Genomic DNA, 26,444 nt, shown 5'->3' with positions numbered 1-26,444 from the left:
CCCGATATTTCACAAATCTATCTACCTCCTGTTTAAATATTTTCAGTGATCTAGCCTCCAAACTCTCTGGGGTAGAGAATTCCAGACATTCACTACCCTCTGAGAGATTTTTAAATGAGTGTCCCCTTATTCTGTAACTATGGCCCCTAGTTCAAGATTCCCCCACTATTGGAAACATCTTCTCAACATCTACCCTGTCAAGCCCCCTCAGAATCTTGTATGTTTCAATAAGATCACCCCTCATTCTTCTAAACTCTAATGAATAAAGGCCTAACTTGTTTAGCCGTTCTTGATAAGTCAACCCCTTCATCCCAGGGATCAGTCTAGTGAATCTCTTTTGAACTGCCTCCAATGCCAGTATATCCTTTCTTAAATATGGGGACCAAAACTGTACACAGTACTCCAGGTGCGGCCTTACCAACACCCTGTAGTACCAAGACTTCCCTATTTTTAAACTCCAATCCCCTAGCAATAATCGCCAAAATTCCATTTGCCTTCTTAATTGCTTGCTGCACCTGCATGCTAACTTTTTGTGTTTCATGCACAAGAACACCCAGATCCCTCTGTTCTGCACTTTTTTCGAGTCTCTTTCCATTTAAATAATAGTCTGCCTTTTGATTCTTCCTACCAAAGTGCATGACCTCACACTTTCCTACATTAAACTCCATCTGCCAAGATTTTGCCCACCCACTCAACCTATCTATATCGCCTTGCAGATTCCTTATTGTCCTCATCACAACATGCCCTCCCACCTATTTTTGTATCGTCAGCAAATTTCAATATATTACATTCTGCCCCCTCCTCCATTAATATAGATAGTAAATAATTGAGGCTCTAGGACTGATCCTTGTGGCACTCCACTAGTTACATCTTTCCAACCTGATAAAGACCCATTAATCCCGACTCTCTGTCGTCTGTGAGTTAACCAATCCTCAATCCATGCTAATACGTTACCCCCAATACTGTGAGCTCCTATCTTGTGTAATGATCTTTTATATGGCACCTTATCGAATACATTCTGGAAATCCAAAGACACTACATCTACCGGTTCCCCTTTATCAACTCTGCTGAGTTATAACCTCCTTACTTTTGTATTCAATTCCCTTCGCATTAAACAATAACATTCTATTAGCTAGCCTAATTATTTGTTGAACCTGCATACTAACCTTTTATGATTCATACACCAGGACACACAGCTCTCTCTGCATCTCAGACCCAGGGTTTACCACCAAAATACCAGTTTAAAGAACATTGTTTCATTGGTCCAGCCGCTAATACAATTCTTTTATCCTAACCTCATTTTAAATGATCATGGACCAATAATTAATAATAACCAATAGGGAAAAAGTACTGAGCAAACTATTGGGGTTGAAGGCAGACAAGTCCCCAGGGCCTGATGGCCTACATCCTAGGGTCTTAAAGGAAGTGGCAGTGAAGATAGTGGATCCATTGGTTATAATATTCCAAAATTCTCTGGATACGGGAAAGGTTCCAGTGGATTGGAAAAAAGCTAATATAACGTCCTTATTCAAAAAGGAGGAAGGCAGAAAGTAGGAAACTACAGACCAGTTAGTTTAACATCAGTCATTGGGAAATTGTTAGAATACATTATTAAGGAAGTAATAACAGGACATTTAGAAAGACAAAACGCAATCCATCAGAGTCAGCATGGTTTTATGAAGGGTAAATCGTGTTTGACTAATGTTCTAGAGTTCTTCGAAGCTGTAACAATCAAATTCCATAAGGCATTTGATTAGGTGCCGCACAAAAGGTTAATACACAAAGTAAGTTCACATGGGGTTGGGGACAATTTATTAGCTTAGATAGAGGATTGGCTAACCAACAGAAAACAGAGTCGGGATAAACGGGTCTTTTTCTGGTTGGCAAGATGTAACTAGTGGGGTGCCACAGGGTTCGGTCCTCGGGCCCCAACTATTTACAATCTATATTAATGACTTGGATGCAGGGATAGAAGGTACTATAACCAAATTTGCAGATGACACTAAAATAGGTGGGACAGTTAGTTGCAATAAAGAAATAAAAAATCTACAAATGGATACGGATAGATTAGATAAATGGGCCAAAATTTGGCAGATGGAGTTTAACGTGGATAAGTGTGAGGTTATCCATTTTGGTTGGAAGAATAGAAAGGTAAATTATTATCTAAATGGAGAGAAACTTCAGAGTGCTTTGGTGCAGAGGGATCTGGGTGTCCTCGTGCATGAATCGTAGAAAACTAGTTTGCAGGTACAGCAGGTGATAAGGAAGGCAAATTGAATTTTGGCATTTATTGCTAAAGGAATAGAGTATAAAAGTAGGGAAGTGTTGCTGCAACTGTACAAGGCATTAGTGAGACCGCAGCTGGAGTATTGCGTACAGTTTTGGTCCCCTTACATGAGAAAGGATGTAGTTGCAATGGAGGCAGTTCAGAGGAGGTTCACTAGATTGATTCCAGAGATGGGGGGTTTGTCTTATGAAAAGAGATTGAGCAGTTTAGGCCTTTACTCTCTGGAGTTTAGAAGAATGAGAGGAGATCTAATTGAGGTATATAAGATGATTAAGGGGATTGACAAAGTAGACAGAGAGAGGATGTTTCCTCTGGTGAGACAATCTAGAATGAGAGGTCATAGTTTTAAGATAAGGGGTAGCAGATTTGAAACAGAGATGAGGAGAAATTACTTCTCTCAAAGGGTCGTGAGTCTGTGGAATTCACTACCCCAGAGTGCGGTGGATGCCGGGACATTGAGTAAATTTAAGGAGGAGATAGACAGATTTTTAATTAGAAATGGGTTGAAGGGTTATGGAGAATGGCAGGTAAGTGGAGTTGAGGCCGAGATGAGATCAGCCATGATCGTATTGAATGGTGGAGCAGGCTCGAGGGGCTGAATTGCTTTCTCCTGCTCCTAGTTCTTAAATTCTTATGTTCTAATTGAATATAACTTTCTACTTATAATAATAAAATCCAAGGATACTAAAATACTTTTGTATTTCAGGAGTTTTTATAATTCAGATGGGGATTTCCTTATAGGTAAGTAAAACCCTTTGAAAAGTTAGTTCGCACAGTCTACCAGATTATCATAATTTGAATGACATGTGTCACCCATGTAATTCAGTAACTAAATTGACAAAATCATAGAATCATAGAATGCTTACAGCACAGAAGAAGACCATTTGGCCTGTCGTGTCTGTGCTGGCTCTCTGCAAGAGGAACTTACCTCGTCCCACTCCCCATAGCCCTGCAATTTTTTCTCTTCAGATAATTATCCAGTTCTCTTTTGAAGGCCTTGATTGAATCTGCTTCCACCTCACTCTCAGACAGTGCATTCCAGATCCTAACCACTCGCTGCATAAAAAATGTTTTCCTCATGTTGCTGTTGCTTTTGCCAATCACTTTAAATCAGTGTCCTCTGGTTCTAGATCCTTCGGCCAATAACAAGTTTCTCCCTATCTACTCTGTTCAGACCCCTCATGATTTTGAACACCTCTATCAAATTTCCTCTTAATCTTCTCTTCTCCAAGGAGAACTCCATGAAGAGCTGACATGGACTCGATGGGCTAAACTGCAATGAGAAACTTAGATATGTTGTCTGATGCGACATAAAATGAGATGCGTGGAGTCCAGTTTGTTGAAGATCTCATACAGCTTTATTAAACAGCTAACAACTATATACAGTACAGAGCTAACTATTTACAGACTTTCCTCTTGGTGTAACAGTAGCAGAGTGAGACTGGCACATAGTCACATGACTACATACTGGTACTTGACTCATTAGCATACTAAGATCTTAAAGGTACATTTCTCTTAAAGGCAATCACACAACACAAATGGTTTTCTTCTATGCTGTATATGACACTATGACTCTATAACAGCCCCAGCTTCTCCAACCTATCTATGTAACTGAAGATCCTCATCCCTGGAACCATTCTTGTGAATCTTTACTGCACTCTCTCCAATGCCTTACTGTTCTTTCAAAAGTGTAACACCCAGAACTGGACACAATACTCTAATGAGGCCAAACCAGTGTTTTATACAAGTTTGTCATAACTTCCTTGTTTTTGTTCTATATGTTCCTATTGATAAAGCCTAGGATCCCATACGCTTTATTAACTACTTTCTCAACTTGCCCTGCAACTTTCAATGATTTGTGCACATATGCCCCCAGGTCCCTCTGCTCTAGCACCCTCTTTAGAATTCTACCCTTTAATTTATATTGCCTCTCCTCATTCTTCCTGCCAAAATGAATCACTTCACACTTCTCTGCATTAAATTTCATGTGCCACTTGTTTGCCCATTCCACCAGCCTGTCAATGCTCGCTTGAATTTTATCACTATTCTCCTCACAGTTCACAATACTTCCAAATTTTGTGCCATCTGCAAATTTTGAAATTGTGCCCTGTGCACCCAAGTCTATATATCAAGAAAAGCAGGGGTCTCAACACCAACCCCTGGGGAACCCCACTATATACCTTCCTCCAGTCCAAAAAACAACCGTTCACAACTAACAAAGAACAAAGAACAGTACAGCACAGGAACAGGCCATTCGGCCCTCCAAGCCTGCGCCGATCTTGATGCCTGCCTAAACTAAAACCTTCTGCACTTCCGGGGACCGTATTCCTCTATTCCCATCCTATTTATGTATTTGTCAAGATGCCTCTTAAACGTCGCTATCGTACCTGCTTCCACCACCTCCTCCGGCAACAAGTTACAGGCACTCACCACCCTCTGTGTAAAGAACTTGCCTCTCACATCCCCAACTACTCTCTGGGCTGAATTTTATAAGCCCACCGCTACTATTCCAAGCGTGGCGGCTCACTTAAATAGCTGGGGCAGGCCCCGCCCCCCCGATCATGTGGAGGGGGTGCGCTGTCCATCCCTGGCAATGGTGCAGGCGCTGATGCCATTTTTAAAGGGCTGACAGCCCGACCAGGAAATTTAAATATTTAAAGTTGAATGGAATTATAACAAATAAACACATCTCTTCTGCCCCTCTCCCACCCCTCAATAGCAATTAAATTCATTATTTTCCCTTCCCCCCAAAACACTTACCTTTGCCAGCTGGCCTACCCCTCCCAAACTGCACAAACATTCACCTACAACCCTTCCCACCATCTTCTATGCCCATGATGCAAATTTGACTCCGTTTCCCCCCCTCGCTCTGATAAACTTACTTCCCCGCCCCCCTACAAGTGTTCTGCCTCGATTCCCCAGATGGGGATTTGAAGGCACGATAGTGCTGGCCGCCGGGATGAAGATTGCGGCAGGCCATCAGAAGGCAACGTGAAATTAATTACTTCAGGTATTTTAATTTATTTAAATATTTAAATAGCGGTCCCATTGCCAAATGGCAGGGAGGCCGTCACAAGGCCTCGTCGCCGCTGGTAATATCGGGCCAGTCCCTGCCGGCGTTGGAGTCCGTGGTGGGCCATCTTCGGGCCCTCCCCGCCATGGATCCGAACATCAAGGGCTCCTTAAAATCCAGCGCTCTGTTTCCTGTCACTTAGCCAATTTTGTATCCATGCTGCTACTGTCCTATTTATTCCATGGGCTCTAACTTTGCTGACAAGCCTGTTATGTGGCACTTTATCAAATGCCTTTTAGAGTTCACATATATTACATCAACTGCATTACCCTCATCAAAAAACTCAAGCAAGTTAGTTAAACATTTAGCAAATCTGTGCTGGCTTTCCTTAATTTGTCCACGTGACTATTAATTTTGTTCCGAATTATAATTTCCAAAAGCTTTCCCACCACCGAGGTTAAACTGACTGGCCTCTAGTTGCTGGGCTTGTCCTTACACCCTTTTTTGAACAAAGGTGTAACATTTGCAGTTCTCCAGTCTTCTAGCATCACACATGTATCTGAGGAGGATTGGAAGATTAAGGCTAGTGCCTCTGCAATTTCTACCCTTACTTCCCTATCTTCCTAGGAACTTAATATTAAAGCAACTGGACAGAAAATAGTGCCAGTCCTGCATTCCATGAATTTAAACCTTCTGCAGGTGGAACTATGGAACGACATCAAAGTTAGAAGACAGTGTTGCTCCTGACTGCAGGAAATGGAGTGAAATGGCTGTTTTCCAGTTTATATGTAGCAGAACATGAATCTAAGAAATAAGCCAGACAAGGCATGCATATCCCATTTCATTAAGAACTGTGTAACTAAATGCAGACTCCAAGATCAATCCTTGATTCTCTGCGGGCACTCCTTGGAACTGCCCTTTCACCATTAGGACTGGATTCATGTTTAGCCAACAAGGGAAAGGCAAACAAAAACAAGAAATGCTGGAATCACTCAGCAGGTCTGGCAGCATCTGTGGAAAGAGAAGCAGAGTTAACGTTTCGGGTCAGTGACCCTTCTTCGGAACTGACAAATATTAGAAAAGTCACAGATTATAAGCAAGTGAGGTGGGGGTGGGGCAAGAGATAACAAAGGAGAAGGTGCAGATTGGACCAGGCCACATAGCTGACCAAAAGGTCACGGAGCAAAGGCAAACAATATGTTAATGGTGTGTTGAAAGACAAAGCATTAGTACAGATTAGGTGTGAATACACTGAATATTGAACAGCAGCAAGTGCAAAGCTGAAAAAAAACCTGAAAAAAACAGTGGGTAAGCAAACTGAACAAACTAAGATGAAATGAAATAAATGCAAAAAAAGATTGTAAAAGATGTAAAAAAGAATGTAAAAAAAGGAAGAAAAAATAACTAAAAATGAGAGTAAAATGGGGGGCTGTCATGCTCTGAAGTTATTGAACTCAATGTTCAGTCCGGCAGGCTGTAGTGTGCCTAATCGGTAGATGAGATGCTGTTCCTCGAGCTTGCGTTGATGTTCACTGGAACACTGCAGCAATCCCAGGACAGAGATGTGAGCATGAGAGCAGGGGGGAGTGTTGAAATGGCAAGCAACCGGAAGCTCAGGGTCCTGCTTGCGGACTGAGCGGAGATGTTCCGCAAAGCGGTCACCCAGTCTGCGCTTGGTCTCCCCAATGTAGAGGAGACCACACTGTGAGCAGCGAATACAGTACACTACATTGAAAGAAGTACAAGTAAATCGCTCTTCACCTGAAAGGAGTGTTTGGGGCCTGGGATAGTGAGGAGAGAGGAGGTAAATGGGCAGGTATTACACCTCCTGCGATTGCAGGGGAAGGTGCCCTGGGACGGGGACGAGGTGGTGGGGGTAATGGAGGAGTGGACCAGGGTGTCGCGGAGGGAACGATCCCTTCGGAATGCTGACAGGGGAAGGGAGGGGAAGATGCGACTGGTAGTGGCATCACGCTGGAGGTGGCGAAAATGGCGGAGGATGATCCTTTGGATATGGAGGCTGGTGGGATGAAAAGTGAGGACAAGGGGAACCCTGTCACGGTTCTGGGAGGGAGGGGAAGGGGTGAGGGTAGAGGTGCGGGGAATGGGTCGGACACGGTTGAGGGCCCTGTCAACCACAGTGGGGGGAAATCCTCGGTTGAGGAAAAAGGTCATATCAGAAGCACTGTCATGGAAGGTAGCATCATCAGAGCAGATGCGTCGGAGACGGAGAAACTGGGGGAATGGAATGGAGTCCTTACAGGAGGTAGGGTGTGAAGAAGTGTAGTCGAGGTAGCTGTGGGAGTCGGTGGGCTTATAATGGATATTGGTAGACAACCTATCCCCAGAGATGGAGACAGAGAAGTCGAAGAAGGGAAGGGAAGTGTCAGAGATGGACCATGTAAAGGTGAGAGAAGGGTGGAAATTGGAAGCAAAGTTGATAAAGTTTTCTAGTTCGGGGCGGGAGCAGGAAACGGCACCGATACAGTCATCAATGTACCGGAAAAAGAGTTGGGGGAGGGGGCCTGAGTAGGACTGGAACAAAGAATGCTCGACATATCCCACAAAAAGACAGGCATAACTAGGACCCATGTGGGTACCCATAGCGACACCTTTTACTTGAAGGAAGTGCATGGAGTTGAAGGAGAAGTTGTTCAATGTGAGAACAAGTTCAGCCAGGCGGAGGAGGGTGGTGGTGGATGGGGACTGGTTGGGCCTCTGTTCCAGGAAGAAGCGGAGAGCCCTCAAACCATCCTGGTGGGGGATGGAGGTGTAGAGCGATTGGACGTCCATAGTGAAGAGGAGGCGGTTGGGACCAGGAAACTGGAAAAACTGGAAAAGGGAAAGGCAAATCCTTAGTGACGATAAAAGAGGGTGGAACGTTTCAGAACATTCTCCCTTCAATTTTGAAATCTGATCTTAAATCTAATCTGTTGGATCGATTAAAATCTTTGCTGTGCCAGAGAATAAGAATGAGAATACTTTACCAAACAAAATGGAGCAGAAAACAATATAAAAGGATAATATAAGGTGACCACTGCTCACATTCTTTTGAACTGCATCACCTGAATAGAACCTTACAAACATATCTAGGAGTATTTACCCCCAAAATGTAATTACTGTCAATGCATTATTTTGGTTTAGATAAAGGCATGACATGAATGTCAATTATGGGGTAATATGCAGGCCTGACCATTCCATCTTTCTGATTTAAGGGAAAGTGTTGTGGTGAAAATGGGAAAAAATGGGGAGGAGGTAAAATGAAAGTTCTCCAAAACTGACGTACACATTTTTAAAAGTTTTTTTTATTGTATACCTGTTTGATTGCAGTGCCCCAAAAAGGGAACCTGTTGATTACAACAGAATTTGGCAAGATGCTGGTCGAACCCAATGAGATTTGTGTCATTCAGGTAAGCTGAAGGAAAGGCATGTTTTTGAAATATCATTAATTGCTAATTCTGTTTGTTAACATCCAGATTCATATTAATGGATACATTTTCCCTCTTCACTTTGCTTAGAGGTTTGCCAGTTTAACAACACAATATAATGAAAACGTCTTAGATTGTTTTGCAAGGCAGAGAAGAGTAGTAAAGATTAACAGAAAAACTATGTTTGCAAAGTTATCTTTTTCAGAAAGTTTTGAAGGCAGTGAAAGAGGTTGCAAGGCAAAGTGGTTTAGGAAGAGTACCAAAGAGTAGAGATATGGGCTAGACTTTGTGGTCAGCGTGAAGCAACTGCACCAAATATCTAATGATCTCTGTGGTGTGGTTTCCCCTTTCCTGGTGGCAGTTCAAATCTGGCACTAAGTCACGGGGATCTCCTAGCGTGCAGCAGCAGTGATGTCAGCAAGCAGGTTAAGCAGCCAATCATATTGAATTATTCCCACAGACAACTAACTAGGAATTTAAAAGCACTTTACGCTTCACTTTTCATTTCATTTAAAATTTTCAGCTAGCAAAATAAATGATTGTGATTGGATTTATAATAGATAGAAGCTAAGAAATAAATATAAATAAACTTTAAAAAGGAATTATTTTTAAAATATGTGGAATTTCTTTATTATAACAGAGAAATTTAACATTCCATAAATATGAAATTAGCTTTTCAGGTCTAGTCAAGGTGTTCACCATTAAAAATCCAGTTACACCACATTCAACAAGATGTAACTTTTTCAAGCATTTTTACAGCAAGGCTAACAGAGTAAAAGTGGAAGTTTTCATCAGTCCATTGATTGCTTAGGGATTACATTCTGGGGGACCTTAATAGGGCACCCTATGTAGAACCACTGGCAGCAACTTCTGGATTTCCACTTAATTTTGCATATGTATGAACGCCCAAAGTTGCTGTCAGTTTGAGAGTGAACCTGGCAGTTTTCCAATCATTGCCCCTGCAAGATCTGAGTTATTGTGAAGGATGTTGTGATTGAGGATTCAGCTCTAATGCTATAGCAGAGGGAATGGAGAACAAGAAGAAAACTATAGTGTGAGGAGTAGAGTTTGATCCCAAAGAGGATCCATCATATAAAAAGGGGAAAAACTATGGAAGGATTTGAAAATGAGAATGGTGATCTTAAACTCAATGCAATAAGGAGACGGGCGGCACAGTGGCGCAGTGGTTAGCACCGCAGCCTCACAGCTCCAGCGACCCGGGTTCAGTTCTGGGTACTGCCTGTGTGGAGTTTGCAAGTTCTCCCTGTGTCTGCGTGGGTTTTCGCCAGGTACTCCGGTTTCCTCCCACCACCAAAAGACTTGCAGGTTGATAGGTAAATTGGCCATTATAAATTGCCCCTAGTATAGGTAGGTGGTAGGAGAATATGGGATTAGTGTAGGATTAGTATAAATGGGTGGTTGATGGTCGGCACAGACCCGGTGGGCCGAAGGGGTGGTTTCAGTGCTGTATCTCTAAAAAAAAAATGTACAAAACAATCTCCTTTTGTAGCCTTTCTCTTTTCACAAGAGTTACTTATGAACTAAAAAAAATTCGAACTAGCTGTTTATCTGCATGAAATTCATATCTCAGCTTGTTGTACCCAATTAACTCCTTCTTGAAAATATAACTAATGAAACCTAGAATATATAGTAATATCATCTTGATTTTCCTTTCAGCAAGGGATGCATTTCAATGTGCAGGTTTTTGAAGAAACCAGAGGTTACATCCTGGAGGTCTTTGGAGGCCATTTTGAGTTGCCTGATCTTGGACCCATTGGTAAAGATTTTACATTACGATATATTTAGTCCTAGGCTTTAACAAAACCCGTTTTCAGCAACATTGTGGCACATATATATGGGGCTGGAGAGGATTTCTTTTAACAAACAAGCACAGCAAGGTTTTAGAAAGAACTTGGAAATGCTGGAAATACTCAGCAGGTGGGCACCTGAAATGTTAACTCTGTTTCTCTCTCCAAAGATGTTGGCAGATCTGTTGAGTATTTCCAACATTTTCTGATTTTATTTCAGATTTCCAGCATCCCGTTTTGCTTTTGGTTAGATAGAACTGATTTGTTTCAGTGACTGATTTTAAAATTCTTTAAAAATTGATTTTTACAGATTTCTGCTGATATAATCCTGGTTTTTTCTATGTTGGTGGATTGGTTAAAATCAATTTCTGACTATTTCGTATCTTCCCGCTGCCAGATTTTTCCCTGCCCTTAGTGAATCCTGAGATATACAAATGTTGCACTAATGACATCATCACCATCACAACAAAATCAACATTTCTGAATTTAATCTGCTAGAAGTACATCCTTCACCAATTACAGTGGGAGCTCACAGTGCACGTGCCCCCGTTCATTTGTTTAGCTGAAGTAAACAAAATGTGAAATAAATATTTGAGGAAATAGAATTTTTTTTTAAAGTCGAAGATAATTAGCACTCCATTTCAAATAAGTATTTTCTCCTATATTCTCAAAGATCTATGATGTTAACCCTAGAATCTTATTTGATTTGCTTCACTAGGAGCCAATGGCCTTGCCAATCCCAGGGATTTCAAGGTTCCAGTTGCATGGTATGAGAACCGACCAGTTCCAGCTGGGTTCACTGTCATCAGCAAGTTCCAGGGCAAGCTATTTGCTGCTCAGCAAGTAAATCGATATCTTATTCTCAGTGTCAAATACTAAATGTGTCATGAGGGTACAAAGATATAGATCAAACTAAACTTTTAGTGCGGAGGTTCATTAATAAGTTGCTCTGAAAGTGCTCTACCAAGTGTAATGCTGAACCATATGGACCAGGAAAAGCCTATGTTCAATCCCTGATCTATGCTGAATGAACCCATCTCTGCTGGGACAGCAATAAGAAGTGCTTCAATTAGCCAAAGCACCCCTGAACTAGGGAGAGGAAAATTCAGCCAAGGTTCCTGTTTCTGATCACTATCCAGTGACTTGAGCTGAAGAGCTAGACCTGGTGTAATGCCCCACTCCACTTCCCATAGTCTGCAGACACTTGTCATCAAGGTTTATATATGGCAGTTTGGGAAAGGTGCTGGAGGTTTGAAGGCGTCTATGGAAAACCACGTCAGCAAGAGTCAACACGTTCAGGGTGGAAGGGAGAAAACTGGGTAAAGTCAGTTTCTGCTGGGCTTCAACATAACATTTCCCTCAGCTTGTACTAAAAACTTGAGCAAAATTTCTTACCCACCCTGATATGTCATTTTGAATTTAGTAGGTCCCTTGACAAACTCGCAACCTCCGTCCTCCAGGACTCCCTGTCGATGCCACTCACTCCATAAGAGACTGCAGGTTTCTGAAACCCTCTTGCATGCCTGCACAGATGATGGAGCTGATCTTATGCAAAGTTTCTATCATAATGCAGGGAGTCCTCAAGATTCTCAAAGGATTGCATGAGGTGCTTTTGAACAGTTCCTCTCTGTTTAAGTTCCCCTCTGTATGCAGCCTGCGAGGTACTGATCCAGGGACCCTGTAGCAGAGAAAAATCTATCTTAAGCCCCACCCTTAACTTTTGGCTATTTCTCTGCTGCCCCTCCATGTGCTCCCCCTCTAGAGTTGGGCACGTCACCAGGTACTTCCTCCAGCCTTTCTCAATTTGATGCAGCTTAGGTGGATATTTTTGTATTGGTACCTGTGCACCGAGTAGTGCTTTGTGTGATGGGCCTGCTAGTCCCTAATGCAAGCTATAACATCTTGGAATGCACCTACACAAAGAGAAAGGTAACATGTTTTAGCATGGGAATGTGTCATTGTACTGTTCACATAACAGAAAGGCAAATAGAGTGTCATACTGCTGGTGGGCACATGGACCTGCATGCTACTAAATGAGTTTAAAGGACCAGCAGGAAGATAAAGTTGAAGAGAACACTTGCCTTGTTGGGCTGCCACTGTTACCAAACTGTCCCACACCCCCTATGACTTGAAATCTCGTGATATCTAGAGCTCCCTCTTCATGGTAGGTTGGCAGGCCACCACCAGTGGGCAGTTTTCAGTTTTGAAACCAGACAAAACGTACACATTTGGGTGTGCATGAGATGCATCCCAATGGCCAACTTACTTGTTTGGTGGCACAACATGCAACAGTTATGCATGGTTCTTTAGCAACACAAAATATGAAATAAAGCATTATATACTCAAAGGTTGCGTGTGAAGGGTTATGCCATACTCTCCATGCTCCATTGCAACCACTGCACATGTTGGCAACACAATGCTTGTATACTATGGCATAGATTTAAGTTCAGTTCGCAAGCAATAGGCAATCTTACCTGGTACCCTTCCTAATCTCTTATGATTTTAAACACCTCAATTAGATCACCCCTCAACCTTATAAATTCAAAAGACCATGAGTCAAGTTTATGCCTCTTCTCATAATTTAAGGGCTGGTATCATTCTGGTGAATCTGTGCTATACCCACTCCAAAGTTAATATATCTTTTCTGAAACTCAGTAGCCAAGGTTGAACGCAGTACTCCCGATAGGATCTGACCAAGGCTCTGTGCAACTGAAGCATCACTTTTTCACTTTTATATTCTCAGCCCTTTGAGGTAAAGACAAACGTACTTTAATTATTTTGTATTACTTTACACTTATAGAGCAGCCAATCCTGGGGCCAATTTGCCCAGAATTTCAAATATTCTGATACTGAAACAGATTAAGTAATTCAATTTGATTCTTTTCAGGACCTCTCTCCATTTAATGTTGTGGCCTGGCATGGAAACTATACACCCTACAAGTACAATCTGGAGGATTTCATGGTCATTAATTCTGTTTCATTTGATCATGCAGTAAGTATTTTTCTTCATGTGTCTCTGTTTTAGAGTCATAGAGTTATACAGCACAAAAACAGGCCCTTCAGCCCATCATGTCCATGCCGGCCATCAAGCACCTATCTATTCTAATCCCATTTTCCAGCACTTGGCCCATAGTCTTGTATGCTATGGCGTTTCAAGTGGTCATCTAGATACTTCTTAAATGTTGTGAGGGTTCCTGCCTCTACCACCCCTTCAGGCAGTGTGTTCCAGATTCCAACCACCCTCTAGGTGAAAACTAGTTTCCTCAAATCCCCTCTAAACCTCCTGCCCCTTACCTTAAATCTATGCCTCCTGGTTATTGAACCTTCCACTAAGGGAAAAAGTTTCTTCCTATCTACCCTATCTACCCCCCTCATAATTTTGTATACCTCAATCAGGTCCCCCCTCAGCCTTCTCTGCTCTAAGGAAAACAACCCTAGCCTATCCAGTCTCTCTTCATAGCTGAAATCCTCCAGCCCAGGCAACGGTGCAGACTCGGCTGAAGGGCCTCTTCTGCACTGTATTTTTCTGTGATTCTGTGAACACCCTGGTGAATCTCCTCTGCACCCTCTCCAGTGCAATCACATCCTTCCTATAATGTGGCAATCAGAACTGTACACAGTACTCCAGCTGTGGCCTAACTAGCGTTTTATACAGCTCCATCATAACCTCCCTGTTCTTATATTCTATGCTTTGGCTAATAAAGGCAGATATCCCGTATGCCTTCCTAACCACCTTATCTACCTGTGCTGCTGCCTTCAGTGATCTATGGACAAGTACACCAAGGTCCCTCTGACGCTCTATACTTCCTAGGGTCCTATCATCCATTGTATAATCCCTTGCCTTGTTAGTCCTCCCAAAATGCATTACCTCACACTTCTCAGGATTAAATCCCATTTCCCACTGCTCCGCCCATCTTACGAGCCCATCTATATCATCCTGTAATCAAAGCTTTCCTCCTCACTATTTATGACACCACCAATTTTCGTGTCATCTGCGAACTTACTGATCATACCTCCTATATTCACATCTAAATCATTAATGCACACTACAAACAGCAAGGGTCCCAGCACCGATGGCTGTGGTACATCACTGGTCACAAGCTTCCACTTGCAAAAACAACCCTCGACCATCACCCTCTGCCTCCTGCCACTAAGCCAATTTTGCCAAATTGCCCAGGATCCCATGGGCTCTTACCTTCTTAACCAATCTCCCATGCGGGACCTTATCAAAAGCCTTACTGAAGTCCATGTAGTCTACATCAACTGCTTTACCCTCATACACATCTATTCACCTCCTCGAAAAACTCAATTATATTTGTTAGACATGATCTCCCCCTGACAAAGCCATGCTGACTATCCTTGATTAATCCCTACCTCTCCGAGTGGAGACTAATGCTGTCCCTCAGAATTTTTTCCAATAGTTTCCCTACCACTGATGTTAGACTCACTGGCCTGTAATTACCTGGTTTATCCCTGCTACCCTTCTTGAATAATGGTAGCACATTTGCTGTCCTCCAGTCCTCTGGCACCTCTTGTGTAGCCAGAGAGGAATTGAAAACTTGTGTCAGAGCCCCTGTTATCTCCCCCCTTGTCTCACATAACAGCCTGGGATACATCTCATCTGGGCCTGGGGATTTATTCACTTTTAAGCCTGCTAAAACCGTTAATACCTCCTCCCTTTCAATGCTAATTTGTTTGAGTATATCACAATCCCCCTCCCTGATCTCTACAACAGCATTGTCCTTCTCCATAGTGAACACAGATGAAAAGTAATCATTTAAAACCTCACCTACGTCCTCTGGCTCCACACACAGATTTCCACTTTGGCCCCTAATGGGCCCTACTCTTTCCCTGGTTACCCTCTTGCCCTTAATATACTTATAAAAGGCCTTGGGATTTTCCATGATCTTGCCCGCCAGTGTTTTTTCATGCCCCCTCTTTGCTCTCCTAATTACTTTTTTAAGTACCCCCTACACTTTCTATACTCCTCTCGGGCCTCCGCTGTTTTCAGCGCTCTGAATCTGTCATAAGCCTCCTTTTTTTTCCTTATCCAATCCTCTATATCCCTTGACATCCAGCGTTCTCTGGACTTGTTGGTCCTACCCTTCACCTTTACGGGAACATGTTGGCCCTGAACGCTCACTAGTTCATTTTTGAATGACTCCCACTGGTCTGATGTAGACTTTCCTACAAGTAGCTGCTCCCAGTCAACTTTGGCCAGCTGCTGTTTTATCATATTGACAACTTTTGTTGGTACTGTCATGCCAACGTGTATTGTTGAATGATAATTTTCTTTAATCCACTGACTGGAGATCTGAATTTATATTTTTTAAAGACATTTAAAAAGGAACAGATAAAAGATTACTTTGCTAGCTGCTTAAGATTGCCACTCTAATTTGCAACACTGTATCCTCCATTGCAAGGCCTGTGAGGTGGAGATGAAATGACAGCTCATTCCAGCAAGAACCAAGACCCAGGAAGTTTAAGGGAACTGCCTGTTCTTTTTAGCAAGAAGGAATACACTGTAAACTACCATGCTTGAATCACTGGGTGACTGTCATGAGACCACCCCCCTCCCCGCCATGGTTTTAAGCTGGTGTTTCTCTGCAGCAGCATCTGGACTCTAACAGGCACAGAACCAAGTGGGAGTCCAAATGCTGCTGCAGAGAAACACCAGCCTGCCTGCTGACTGACCACCTCTGCATACTCCAGTTACAATCAGAAACCCCTTTGGAGGAAATCATCCACATCGCTGTCTCCAAGAGACCCACTGAATCAGTCATCTACCTATTCAAACTAAAAGCCTCAAGACCACCATATTCAGCTAGAAGCCAGCCGAATCACCAAACTCAAAAGACTGTATACCCTTATTTTCTATGGACTCTAACTCGACCAATCTACCCTTCTTCACTCTGTCACCTATTTGTGTGTGTGTGAGCCTCTAGGGATGGATTTTACCAGCCCCTCAACACCGTGGGCCACGGCAGGGAGGCCCGTAAAATGCTAGTGGGAGTGGCCCGCCACGACCCACGATGCCGAAAAGGCCCTGCCGATATTAGTGGCAGCAGCGAGGCCTTGGTGCAGCATTCCTCACCTGCTGCTTGGCAGCGGGGCCTTCATTAAAATATTCATATGAGGGTAATTAAAATGCAAATGAACCTACCTGCCACCGCCCGATGTCCCACGCCGATTTTATGGCCAACTGGTTGAAACTCATGCGCCTTTGGAACTTCATACAGAGTTACGGGTGAGACGCTGGTGGGGGTGGGGGAAGGAATAAAATTATCAGGGTGGGGTGGGGGAAGAAGCATGGGTGGCGCAGTGGTTAGCACCGCAGCCTCACAGTTCCAGGGAACCGGGTCCAATTCTGGGTACTGCCTGTGCCTGCTTTCTCCCTGTGACCACGTGGGTTTTCGCCGGGTGCTCCAGTTTCCTCCCACCACCAAAGGTTTTCAGGTGATAGGTAAATTGGCCATTGTAAATAGCTCCTAGTGTAGGTAGGTGGTAGGGAATATGGGATGACTGTAGGGTTAGTATAAATGGGTGGTTCTTGGTCGGCACAGATTCGGTGGGCCAAAGGGCTTGTTTCAGTGCTGTATCTAAATAAAACCCTTTTTCTTTGCCTGTGGGGATGTTGGGAAGGGGTTTAGGGTCAAAGGCAATAAAGTTCAGGGGGGAAAGGTTGGAGTGAGAACTCATTTTTTTGGGGGGGATATAGAAAAAAACTGACTGCTTATTCATTGGGAGGGGGGTAGGAGAGGAAATTGTAGGTGTCAACAGACCTTTATTTGAAAGCATTAACAAACTGGTCCCTTTAAACACTGAAATTTCATCTAAGGGCTTGAAGCCTTTAAAAACTGGCGCTGGCGTCTGCGTGGTGGTGCCCAATGACGTAGAGGGGTGGCTGCTCAGCCCCCTCCATTGGCACATAGTGTATTATTTTAATTAGTTTGGTTTAAGCACAATAAAGTTAACCTCTTTCTTTGTTAAACTCAAGAAAGCCTACCTGATTGGTTCTTGTTATGATCATAGCAAGTAAGTAATCAAACACCTACTGAATTGGCCAGTACATCCACTTTAAAAAAGAATTAAACCTGTTGTGGTCAAAGAAGGAGAGGAAAAAGAGGGAAGCCCTTTGACCCCTCCTCACCTGAATCTAACAGTACATAAAGCACAGGCACTATTTGGGAAGTCAGATATGTTGCAATGACATGGTGCTAAGCTGGAAGTCTTTCTGTTTTATTCCAAAGAATTGAAGGCACTTTGATTTGGAACCAAACTAAAATCAGTTTCAGAAGTGGGAGCTTCTGCTGAAAGGCATGTTTTGCCATCTGATGTTTTGTCTCAAGGAGAGAGTCAGGGAGGAACAACCGACAGAGGTTCCCTTAGTGTATCAATCAATTGATGGTATCTATGGAGATGTCCACAGCTGAAAGATAAGAAGACTATAAAAGGGGAGAAAACATTCCAAAGAACAGAGAAAATATTACAAAATTACAGATTCACATGAGCTTGACTACAACAAAACTACAGGAGCCATTTGTGGAACTCTAAGCATTTTCACATTCTGCTTTTTGACATAGGTGGACTGAACCACACTAAAGCCTTGGGAGAAGCAATCATGAAAAAAATGACTCCTCTTCAGGGGACAGGCATTTCACCTTGTATTTTGGTCTAATTTTAAATATATAAATAAGGAAAAAAGGTATTATATGAGCACTAAAGTATCAAGGCATTGGAGATGTATTTTAAGAATCCTGCTTTTCCACTCTCTGTTTTCTTTAAATATCCAAACTGCCCAGTTAAACTTTAAAGCTGTCATACAATAGATTCCTGTGCAAGGGGGAAACAGACTACAGGAAATCAAATACAGATAACATAGATATGCATAGTATTAACACTTTTGAGATATAGGACACCACCCTAACAATAACCATATGTGTTTACAGGATCCTTCGATTTTTACAGTGCTAACTGCTAAATCGACCCGTCCAGGTGTGGCTATCGCAGACTTTGTGATCTTTCCACCACGCTGGGGAGTGGCTGACCACACATTCAGACCCCCTTACTACCATCGTAAGACATGACAAATCCATTGCGTCTTTCATTAACAATACAGTAATAGAAACTGATATTATATACAAGAGGGCAAGTAAGCCAGTGCAGTGAATTATGTCTAGTCTTTAGAAATGATTTTAAAAGAACTTAGACAGGTGGTCTAAGACAGATTCAAAGTTGAATGTATAATAAATCTTCAGCTGAAATCTGGGCGGTATACTTTAACGTTACATGATTATTTTTGAATTGGACCAAGTATTTAAATTTCATCTTATTTCTGTAGTGCAGAACATGGGAGTATTTAGGTCATTGCTCATGTATGAACATGCAATTGCATGACCTCCAACAATATTATAGCCACTTGTAGTAAAACATTCCATGACCTAATAATCCTCTGTGTGAAAACACTATTTTAGCACTAACCCTCAATCTATGCTTCTTGTTACCAATTCAACAACCAGAAGAAACAAATATCCTTTACCCTCTTAAAACCTTTCACAATTTTAAAAGCCTTTCTTTGTAATTATAACTATAACCTTCAACTCCCAACATCATACAAATAAATCTCTGGGCCAGAATTTTACCAGCCCTCTGGAGATGGGCTTTGAGGCAAGACGGCTGGTATAATGACCGCAGAAGATGTTGGGAGGGAAGGCCAATGTTTTCCCGCTGCCAAGGGATACTCCCAGAAGCGGAAATGGCAGTAGAACCATAGAAAAATTACAGCACAGAAGGAGGCCATTCAGACCATCATCTCTGTGCCAGCTGAAAAAATACTAGCCGCCCAATCTAATTCCACCTTCCAGCACCTTGTCCATAGCTTTGCAGGTTACAGCACTTCGGGTACATATCCAGGTATCTTCTGAAACAATTGTGGGTTTCTGCCTCCAACACCATTCCTGACGATGAATTCCAGACACCCACCACCCTCAGGGTGAAAAAGTTTCTCCTCATGTCCCCTCTAATCCATCTATCAATCACTTAAACCTGTGCACCCTGGTAATTGACCTCTCCGCTAGGGGAAACAGGTCCTTCCTGTCTACTCTATCTAGGCCCCTCATAATTTTGTACACCTCAATTAAGTCACCCCTCAGCCTCCTCTGTTCTAAGGAAAACAACCCTAGCCTATCCAATCTTTCTTCATAGCTGCAACTTTCAAGCCCTGGCAACATTTTTGTAAATCTCCTCTGCACTCTGTCCAGAGCAACTATGTCTTTCCTATAATGTGGCGACCAGAACTGTATGCAATACTCCAACTGTGGCCGAACCAGGTGGCGCAGCTGCCTACTGACCGGAAGTGGGCGGCCAATTATATCGACTAAATGGCCAATTACCGGCCACTTTCTGCCCCCACCAGCATCAGGACGGGCCTCCTCCACGTGGGAAGACCACCAGGCAAATCATGGCAGCCTCCCAGCGGGTTCCTGGGAAAGGGCCTTCCTTTCTGGATGCTCCATTGCCCACAGGGACAATGATCTCCCCCGTGGCACTGACACCTGCCTGCCTGGCCCGACACAAGAAGAAAGATCTTTACCTGCCCTTCGAGGGTGACTCAATATTGAGGTGGCCTAACCTTCTTCCCTACAGCCTCAGCAGTAGCCACCTCCATCAGTGGCGCTGCCGAGCTGCCAGCCCTCTGATGGAGTCACAGCTCTGAGAGACATTCCTCCATCCTTAATTGGACGGCGATACCAGTGGCAGCCTCTTAATTGGCAGCCACCGGTAAAATTGCTGCTGGGGTCCCGCTGACAACCCACTTTTGGTCTGGCAGCAGGACTTCCTAACTTCTGGTAAAATCCAGCCCCTGGTGTGCCCTCCCATTATTCTAAAATCCAATCTAATATCACATTTTATTGCTATTATTAAGTAATCTGTATACACTTGAAGAGATGGAACCAGTCATAGCCGCCAAGCGCATTGCACTGCTGAGCTACAAGAAAGCTACCAGTGAGTTAACATCCTTCGCACTTAAAGCCACCAGAAGCACCGCGCAAAGAACAGCCAGGCACTGTGTAAATGACTACTGACAACACCTATGCAGTCGTATTTAGCTGGCCTCCGACTTTGGAAACATCAGAGGAATGTATGACGGCATTAAGAGGGCTTTTGGGCCAATCAAGAAGATCGGCCCCCTCAAGTCTAAATCAGGGGAAACGATCACTGACCAACGCAAGCAAATGGACTGCTGTGTGGAGCAATACCTAGAACAGGGAGTCCAGGGAAAATGATGTCACCGATACCGCCCTCAATGCAGCCCAGTCTATGCCAGTCATGGATGAGCTGGACGAACAGCCAACCTAATCGGAACTCAGTAATGCCATCGATTCTCTAGCCAGTGGAAAAGCCCCTGGAAAGGACGGCATTACCCCTGAAAGAGTGCCAAGCCTGCTATACTCTCAGCACTCCATGAACTGCTTTGCCTGTGTTGGGATGAGGGAGCAGTACCACAGGACATGCGCGATGCCCATATCATCACCCTCCATAAGAACAAGGGTGTCCGCGGTGACTGCAACAACTACTGTGGAATCTCCCTGCTCAGCATAGTGGGGAAAGCCTTCGCTCTCGTTTTAATCAGACTCCAGAAGCTGGCTGAGCATGTCTACCCTGAGGCACAGTGCGGCTTTCGAGCAGAGAGACCCACATTTGACTGCTGTTCTCCCTTCACCAGCTACAGGAGAAATGCCACAAACAACAGATGCCCCTTTATGTTGCCTTCATAGACCTCACAAAAGCCTTTGACCTCGTCAGCAGACGTGGTCTCTTCAGACTACTAGCAAAGATCGGATGTCCACCAAAGCTACTAAGTATCATCACCTCATTCCATGACAATATGAAAGGCACAATTCAGCATAGCGGTGCCTCATCAGACCCCTTTCCTATCCTGAGTGGCATGAAACAGGGTTGTGTTCTTGCACCTGCACTATTTGGGATCTTCTTCTCACTGCTGTTCTCACATGCGTTTAAGTCTTCAGAAGGAATTTTCCTCCACACAAGATCAGGGGGCAGGTTATTCAACCTTGCCCATCTTTCAGCGAAGACCAAAGTACGGAAAGTCCTCATCAAGGAACTCCTCTTTGCTGACGATGCTGCATTAACATCTCACACAGAAGAGTGTCTGCAGAGACTCTGACAGAATTGCAGCTGCCTGCAACGAATTTGGCCTAACCATCAGCCTCAAGAAAACGAACATCATGAGACAGGACGTCAGAAATGCTCCAACCATCAATATCGGCAACCACGCTCTGGAAGTGGCTCAAGAGTTCACCTATCTAGGCTCAACTATCACCAGTAACCTGTCTCTCGATGCAGAAATCAACAAACGCGTGGGAAAGGCGTCTGCTGCTATGTCCAAACTGGCCAGGAGAGTGTGGGAAAATGGCGCACTGACACAGAACACAAAAGTCCAAGTGTATCAGGCCTGTGTCCTCAGTACCTTGCTCTACGTCAGCGAGGCCTGGACAACGTATGTCAGCCAAGAGCGACGTCTCAACACATTCCAACTTTGCTGTCTCCGGAGAATCCTTGGCATCAGGTGGCAGGACCGTATCTCCAACACAGAAGTCCTCGAGGTGGCCAACATCCCCAGCATATATGCCCTATTGAGCCAGCGGCACTTGAGATGGCTTGGCCATGTGAGCCGCATGGAAGATGGCAGGATCCCCAAGGGCGCATTGTACAGCGAGCTCATCACTGGTATCAGACCCACCGACCGTCCATTTCTCCGCTTTAAAGATGTCTGCACATGCGATATGAAGTCCTGCAACATTGACCACAAGTCGTAGGAGTCAGTTGCCAGCGATTGCCAGAGCTGGCGGACAGCTATAAAGGCGGGGCTAAAGAGAGGCGAGTCGAAGAGACTTAGCAGTTGGCAGGAAAAGAGACAGAAGCGCAAGGGGAGAGCCAACTGTGTAACAGCCCCGACAACCAATTTTATCTGCAGTGCCTGTGGAAGTGTCTGTCACTCTAGAATTGACCTTACAGCTGCTCCATTCACTGCTCCACAAACTATTGACCACCTCTAGGCACTAACCCATTGTCTCTCGAGACAAGGAGGCCAAAGAAAGTAATCTGTATACAGCTGAAGGCCAAAACTTTGTGGCCTGTCTGACTGGTGGGAATAGAGTGGACTCAGAATTCCCACAGGTTTCCGCGGAGTCCCAAAGAAGGGGGTCAGACAGCATATGGGTGGGGAAAGGGACTTCTGGGTTCGGTGTTTCCTGAACCTAGCCTGACGAATCAACAGCAGGCTGGAAGAGAGTGAGAAAAGATGTACCAACCTACCCACTGAAATATATTAATTCCACTTGAGGGCCCAGGCCCATAATCTTTAACACAGTTTTCATTCCACCATAGGAGTAAATATGCATTTCCCAAGTTTTCAACCATTTTACCAAAAGGAAGGTGAATAATAAACTGTTATGAAAGGAGACTTAATTATACTTTTTTAAGAACTGAGCATTATTGTTTTAAAATCCCAGCATGGCTCCACTTAAAAGGTTAAATAGTAAACAGAAAATCGAAAGGTTGTAGAAAATAGCATCAGTAGTTTGTAAATGAAAGGGTTTTAATGCTTTGCTTCTTTCCTCACCAGGCAACTGTATGAGTGAATTTATGGGGCTGATTAAAGGTCATTATGAGGCAAAAGAGGAGGGTTTTCAGCCTGGTGGAGGTAGTCTGCATAGTATTATGACTCCACATGGGCCAGATGCAGAATGCTTTGAGAAAGCAAGCAAGGCACAACTGGAACCAGAACGAGTAGCTGACAGAACTATGGTAAGTGACAGAGGAACTCAAAGACTGTGAGCTGTACTTTCTATACAATAGAAAAAGTGTTCTCAATCATCAGCTACCCATCTTAAGTAACCCCTTATTCCCAAAAGCAGTTTCCCATTGAAATTGGAATAATTTGTTAATAAGGTGATAGAAAAATGACAAACAGAATAGTAATCAGAAAGTGGAATCTGGGTTATGCAGGCATTCATCATCAGTCTTGATCACACCCTATACTTCATTAGTGTTGCAGCCGTAAACTGCCTCATTCATACTCCCTGTTGGCAGGGAGAAAAATACGGCCACTGCCAGCTCCTTCCTATGCTAAAATAGTACGATAACTAATTCTGGCAAATGAAGAGCTTAAGAAAATGCTACTGCATTTTGTATATTAATATTTTGTCCTGCTTCTTTTTTGAATTCCACTACAATGTGAATATGGTCCATTAAAATTATATTAGGTGCAGCTGGAATAGCAACCAGTAGGTGGAAGACGGGAGTCCCGGTCACAGTCTTGTTAACTGAAAGAATTGTGTTTATATAGCATTTTCGACAACCTCAGGACATTGCACAGTGCTTTACAGCCTCTGAAGTACTTTTAAAGTGTAGTCACTGTTGTAATACAGAGAAATGTGGAAATCAATTTCGACACAGAAAAGTCCCAGAAATGAGGGAATGGTCAGATAATCTGTTTTTTAGTAATCTTAGTCGAGGGATAAATAAGAGCTCACCTGGACGTCATTGAGTAGTGGCGTGGGATTTTTTGCATCCACCTGAGAGGTAGTCAGGGCCTCAGTTTAATGTCTCATCCAAAAGACGGCACCTCGGATAATGCAGCACTCCGTCAGTACTGTAATGGAGTGACAGCATCGACTATGTGCTCAAGTCTTTGAAGTGAGGCTTGAACCCACAACCTTCTGACTCAGAGGTGAGAGTGCAACTACTAAGCCAAGGTTGACACATAATTCACCAACATCTCCAACTCTTAAAATTCAGAATAAATCACGCCTACCAAGAAGTTGTATAAGTCACACTGTGCAAAACATTTTCTCCCCTGGTAAGTTTGGGGTAGTGACTTATACATCTGACATCATCATTTCATACGAATATATGAACTACCAGCAGGAGTAGGCTATTCAGCCCCTTGAGCCTGCTCCGCCATGCTATAAGATCATGGCTGATCTGTCTGTGGACACAATCCACTTTCCTGCCTACCCCCGATACCCTTTGACTCCCTTATTTGTCAAGAATCTGTCTCCCTCTGACTTAAAAACATTCAATGACCCTGCCTCCACCGCTCTCTGGGGAAGCGAGTTCCATAGACTCAGGACTCTAGAGAGAAAAAATTTCTCCTCATCTCTGTCCTAAATGGGAGACCCCTTATTTTTAAACTGTGCTGCCCAGTTTTAGTCTCTCCCACAAGAAGAAACATCCTTTCCACATCCACCCTGTCAAGTCCCCTCAAGATCTTATGTTTCAATAACATCACCTCTCATCCTTCTAAACTCCAACGACTACAGACCCAACCTGTCCAAACTTTCCTCATAAGATAACTCTCTCATCCCAGGAATCAGTCGAGTGAACCTTCTCTGAACTGCTTCCAATGCAATTATAATCTTTTTTAAGTAAGGAGTCCAAACTCCGCCCATAAAATTACATTAGGATCTTGCTCCTGGGCTGGAAGCTCCCTTGCTGTTCAACTCTATCCATGGCCATCTGCTTCCATCCCTAACGTTTTCTCCCCCAATCTGCCCTCTTAAACTGTTTAAATTCCCCTGGCTCTTTAAATCAGTTCATTTTAGCCCTATCTAAAAGTTAACAGTTAGTTTAGTGTATGTTACCTGGGCCCACTGCCCTCCCTCAGCCACACCTGCTCTTTGTTTTCTCAATGAAATTGATCCGGATGAAACTGACGAGAACAGCTGCCGATACTTTAATCTCCGATCCTGCTGTCTTCACAGTCCAGAGTGTCTGCAGCCACGGCATGCGGTAAGTCCATTGAGGTGAAGAAGGAGCTGCGGGACCCGAGAGAAGTCCTGTGAAAAGGTGCCCCGAACACCCAAAACATCCACGAACGGCCCCCCCGGCCGCAACTTCGAAGCGCCCGCGGGAGATGGCTCGGAGAGCATCTGCAGCGCACTGTCGGCAATGCTGCATGCCTTTATTTAAACCACTGCAAAAAAAAACCCTTAGCAAATGTAATCACCTCTAAGTCTGCCAAATGATGCTTCACCTCCCGAAGGACGTGGATGAGCTTTCCGGACGTCGATGGTGGGCACTGAGGAAATGGCTTATTACCTGCACCAGATTCCACCCCCCCTCCCCCCCCCTTTACCCCCCTTCCACCCCCCCCCACCCCCGTCCCCTTCCCTGCTCCACCCTCTCAGCTCACCCCCTCACAACCCCGTCCCAGCCCACCCCCCCCTCGCACCATCTTCACCCCGCACCCCCTTCCCCTGCACCCCCCCCCACCCCCTCCCTCTACCCCTCCCCCTTGCATCCCCTCCTCCCACCGGCACCATCCTACACCTGTGTAGGGGCCCCAACAACCCCACTGCCTTGTGGGCGTCTCGGGAGAGACCAAGGCTAAGGGAGTAAACCCTAACAGAAAATCCGGAGCGGAACCCCGTAGGCGGTCATGTGTCACCTTTGGCATGTTTCCGGCAGTTCCTGCAGCCATACTGGTGCCAAACGTCGTGTCCTGCACTCCTTTGGACCCCACCAGAAAGGCCGAGAGGGGGGTTTTGACGACTGGGCAACTCTCAACCTCCATAAATTTGCCCAGGCATGCGCCATGGAGAGGTCACTCCATAGTTGCCTCACAGCGACTGAAACAACACGGAAGGCAGCAGTTACGGGTTATAAGTCCAGATAAATTGGCGTAGAAACTGGGCGCCACGGGTTGCCTTTGTCGGTGGGAGAGGTCATTGCACCTCACTGGACAGCTACCGCCCGCCTCAAACCGGGCAGCCCCCGGTCAATAAGGTTCTGTCCCGCCACAGTCTGCCTGCTTCAATGGGTGCTTGGAGCTCAGGGTCATTGCCCGAAAGGTGGACTGACACACCGCACCAAACAACATG

General features: G+C 44.3%; 1 protein-coding gene across 2 annotated transcripts in view; it reads left to right on the top strand.

Moving 5' to 3' along the window:
* The window catches only part of hgd (homogentisate 1,2-dioxygenase), a 70,001-nt gene that overhangs the window by 32,980 nt on the left and 10,577 nt on the right, over window positions 1-26,444 (top strand). For both annotated transcript variants that reach the window (XM_068040825.1, XM_068040824.1), the window contains 7 exons: window positions 2,994-3,028; window positions 8,631-8,710; window positions 10,406-10,505; window positions 11,255-11,379; window positions 13,424-13,528; window positions 18,486-18,612; window positions 23,186-23,367. In XM_068040825.1, coding sequence (XP_067896926.1) covers window positions 2,994-3,028; window positions 8,631-8,710; window positions 10,406-10,505; window positions 11,255-11,379; window positions 13,424-13,528; window positions 18,486-18,612; window positions 23,186-23,367 — 754 coding nt within the window. The remainder of the gene's footprint in view (window positions 1-2,993; window positions 3,029-8,630; window positions 8,711-10,405; window positions 10,506-11,254; window positions 11,380-13,423; window positions 13,529-18,485; window positions 18,613-23,185; window positions 23,368-26,444) is intronic.

The sequence above is a fragment of the Heterodontus francisci genome, chromosome 10 (genome assembly GCF_036365525.1).
Source record: "Heterodontus francisci isolate sHetFra1 chromosome 10, sHetFra1.hap1, whole genome shotgun sequence".
In the NCBI taxonomy this organism is placed as follows: domain Eukaryota; kingdom Metazoa; phylum Chordata; class Chondrichthyes; order Heterodontiformes; family Heterodontidae; genus Heterodontus; species Heterodontus francisci.
Note: the sequence above shows the minus strand (reverse complement) of the source record. Positions and strands in the feature narration are given on the sequence as shown.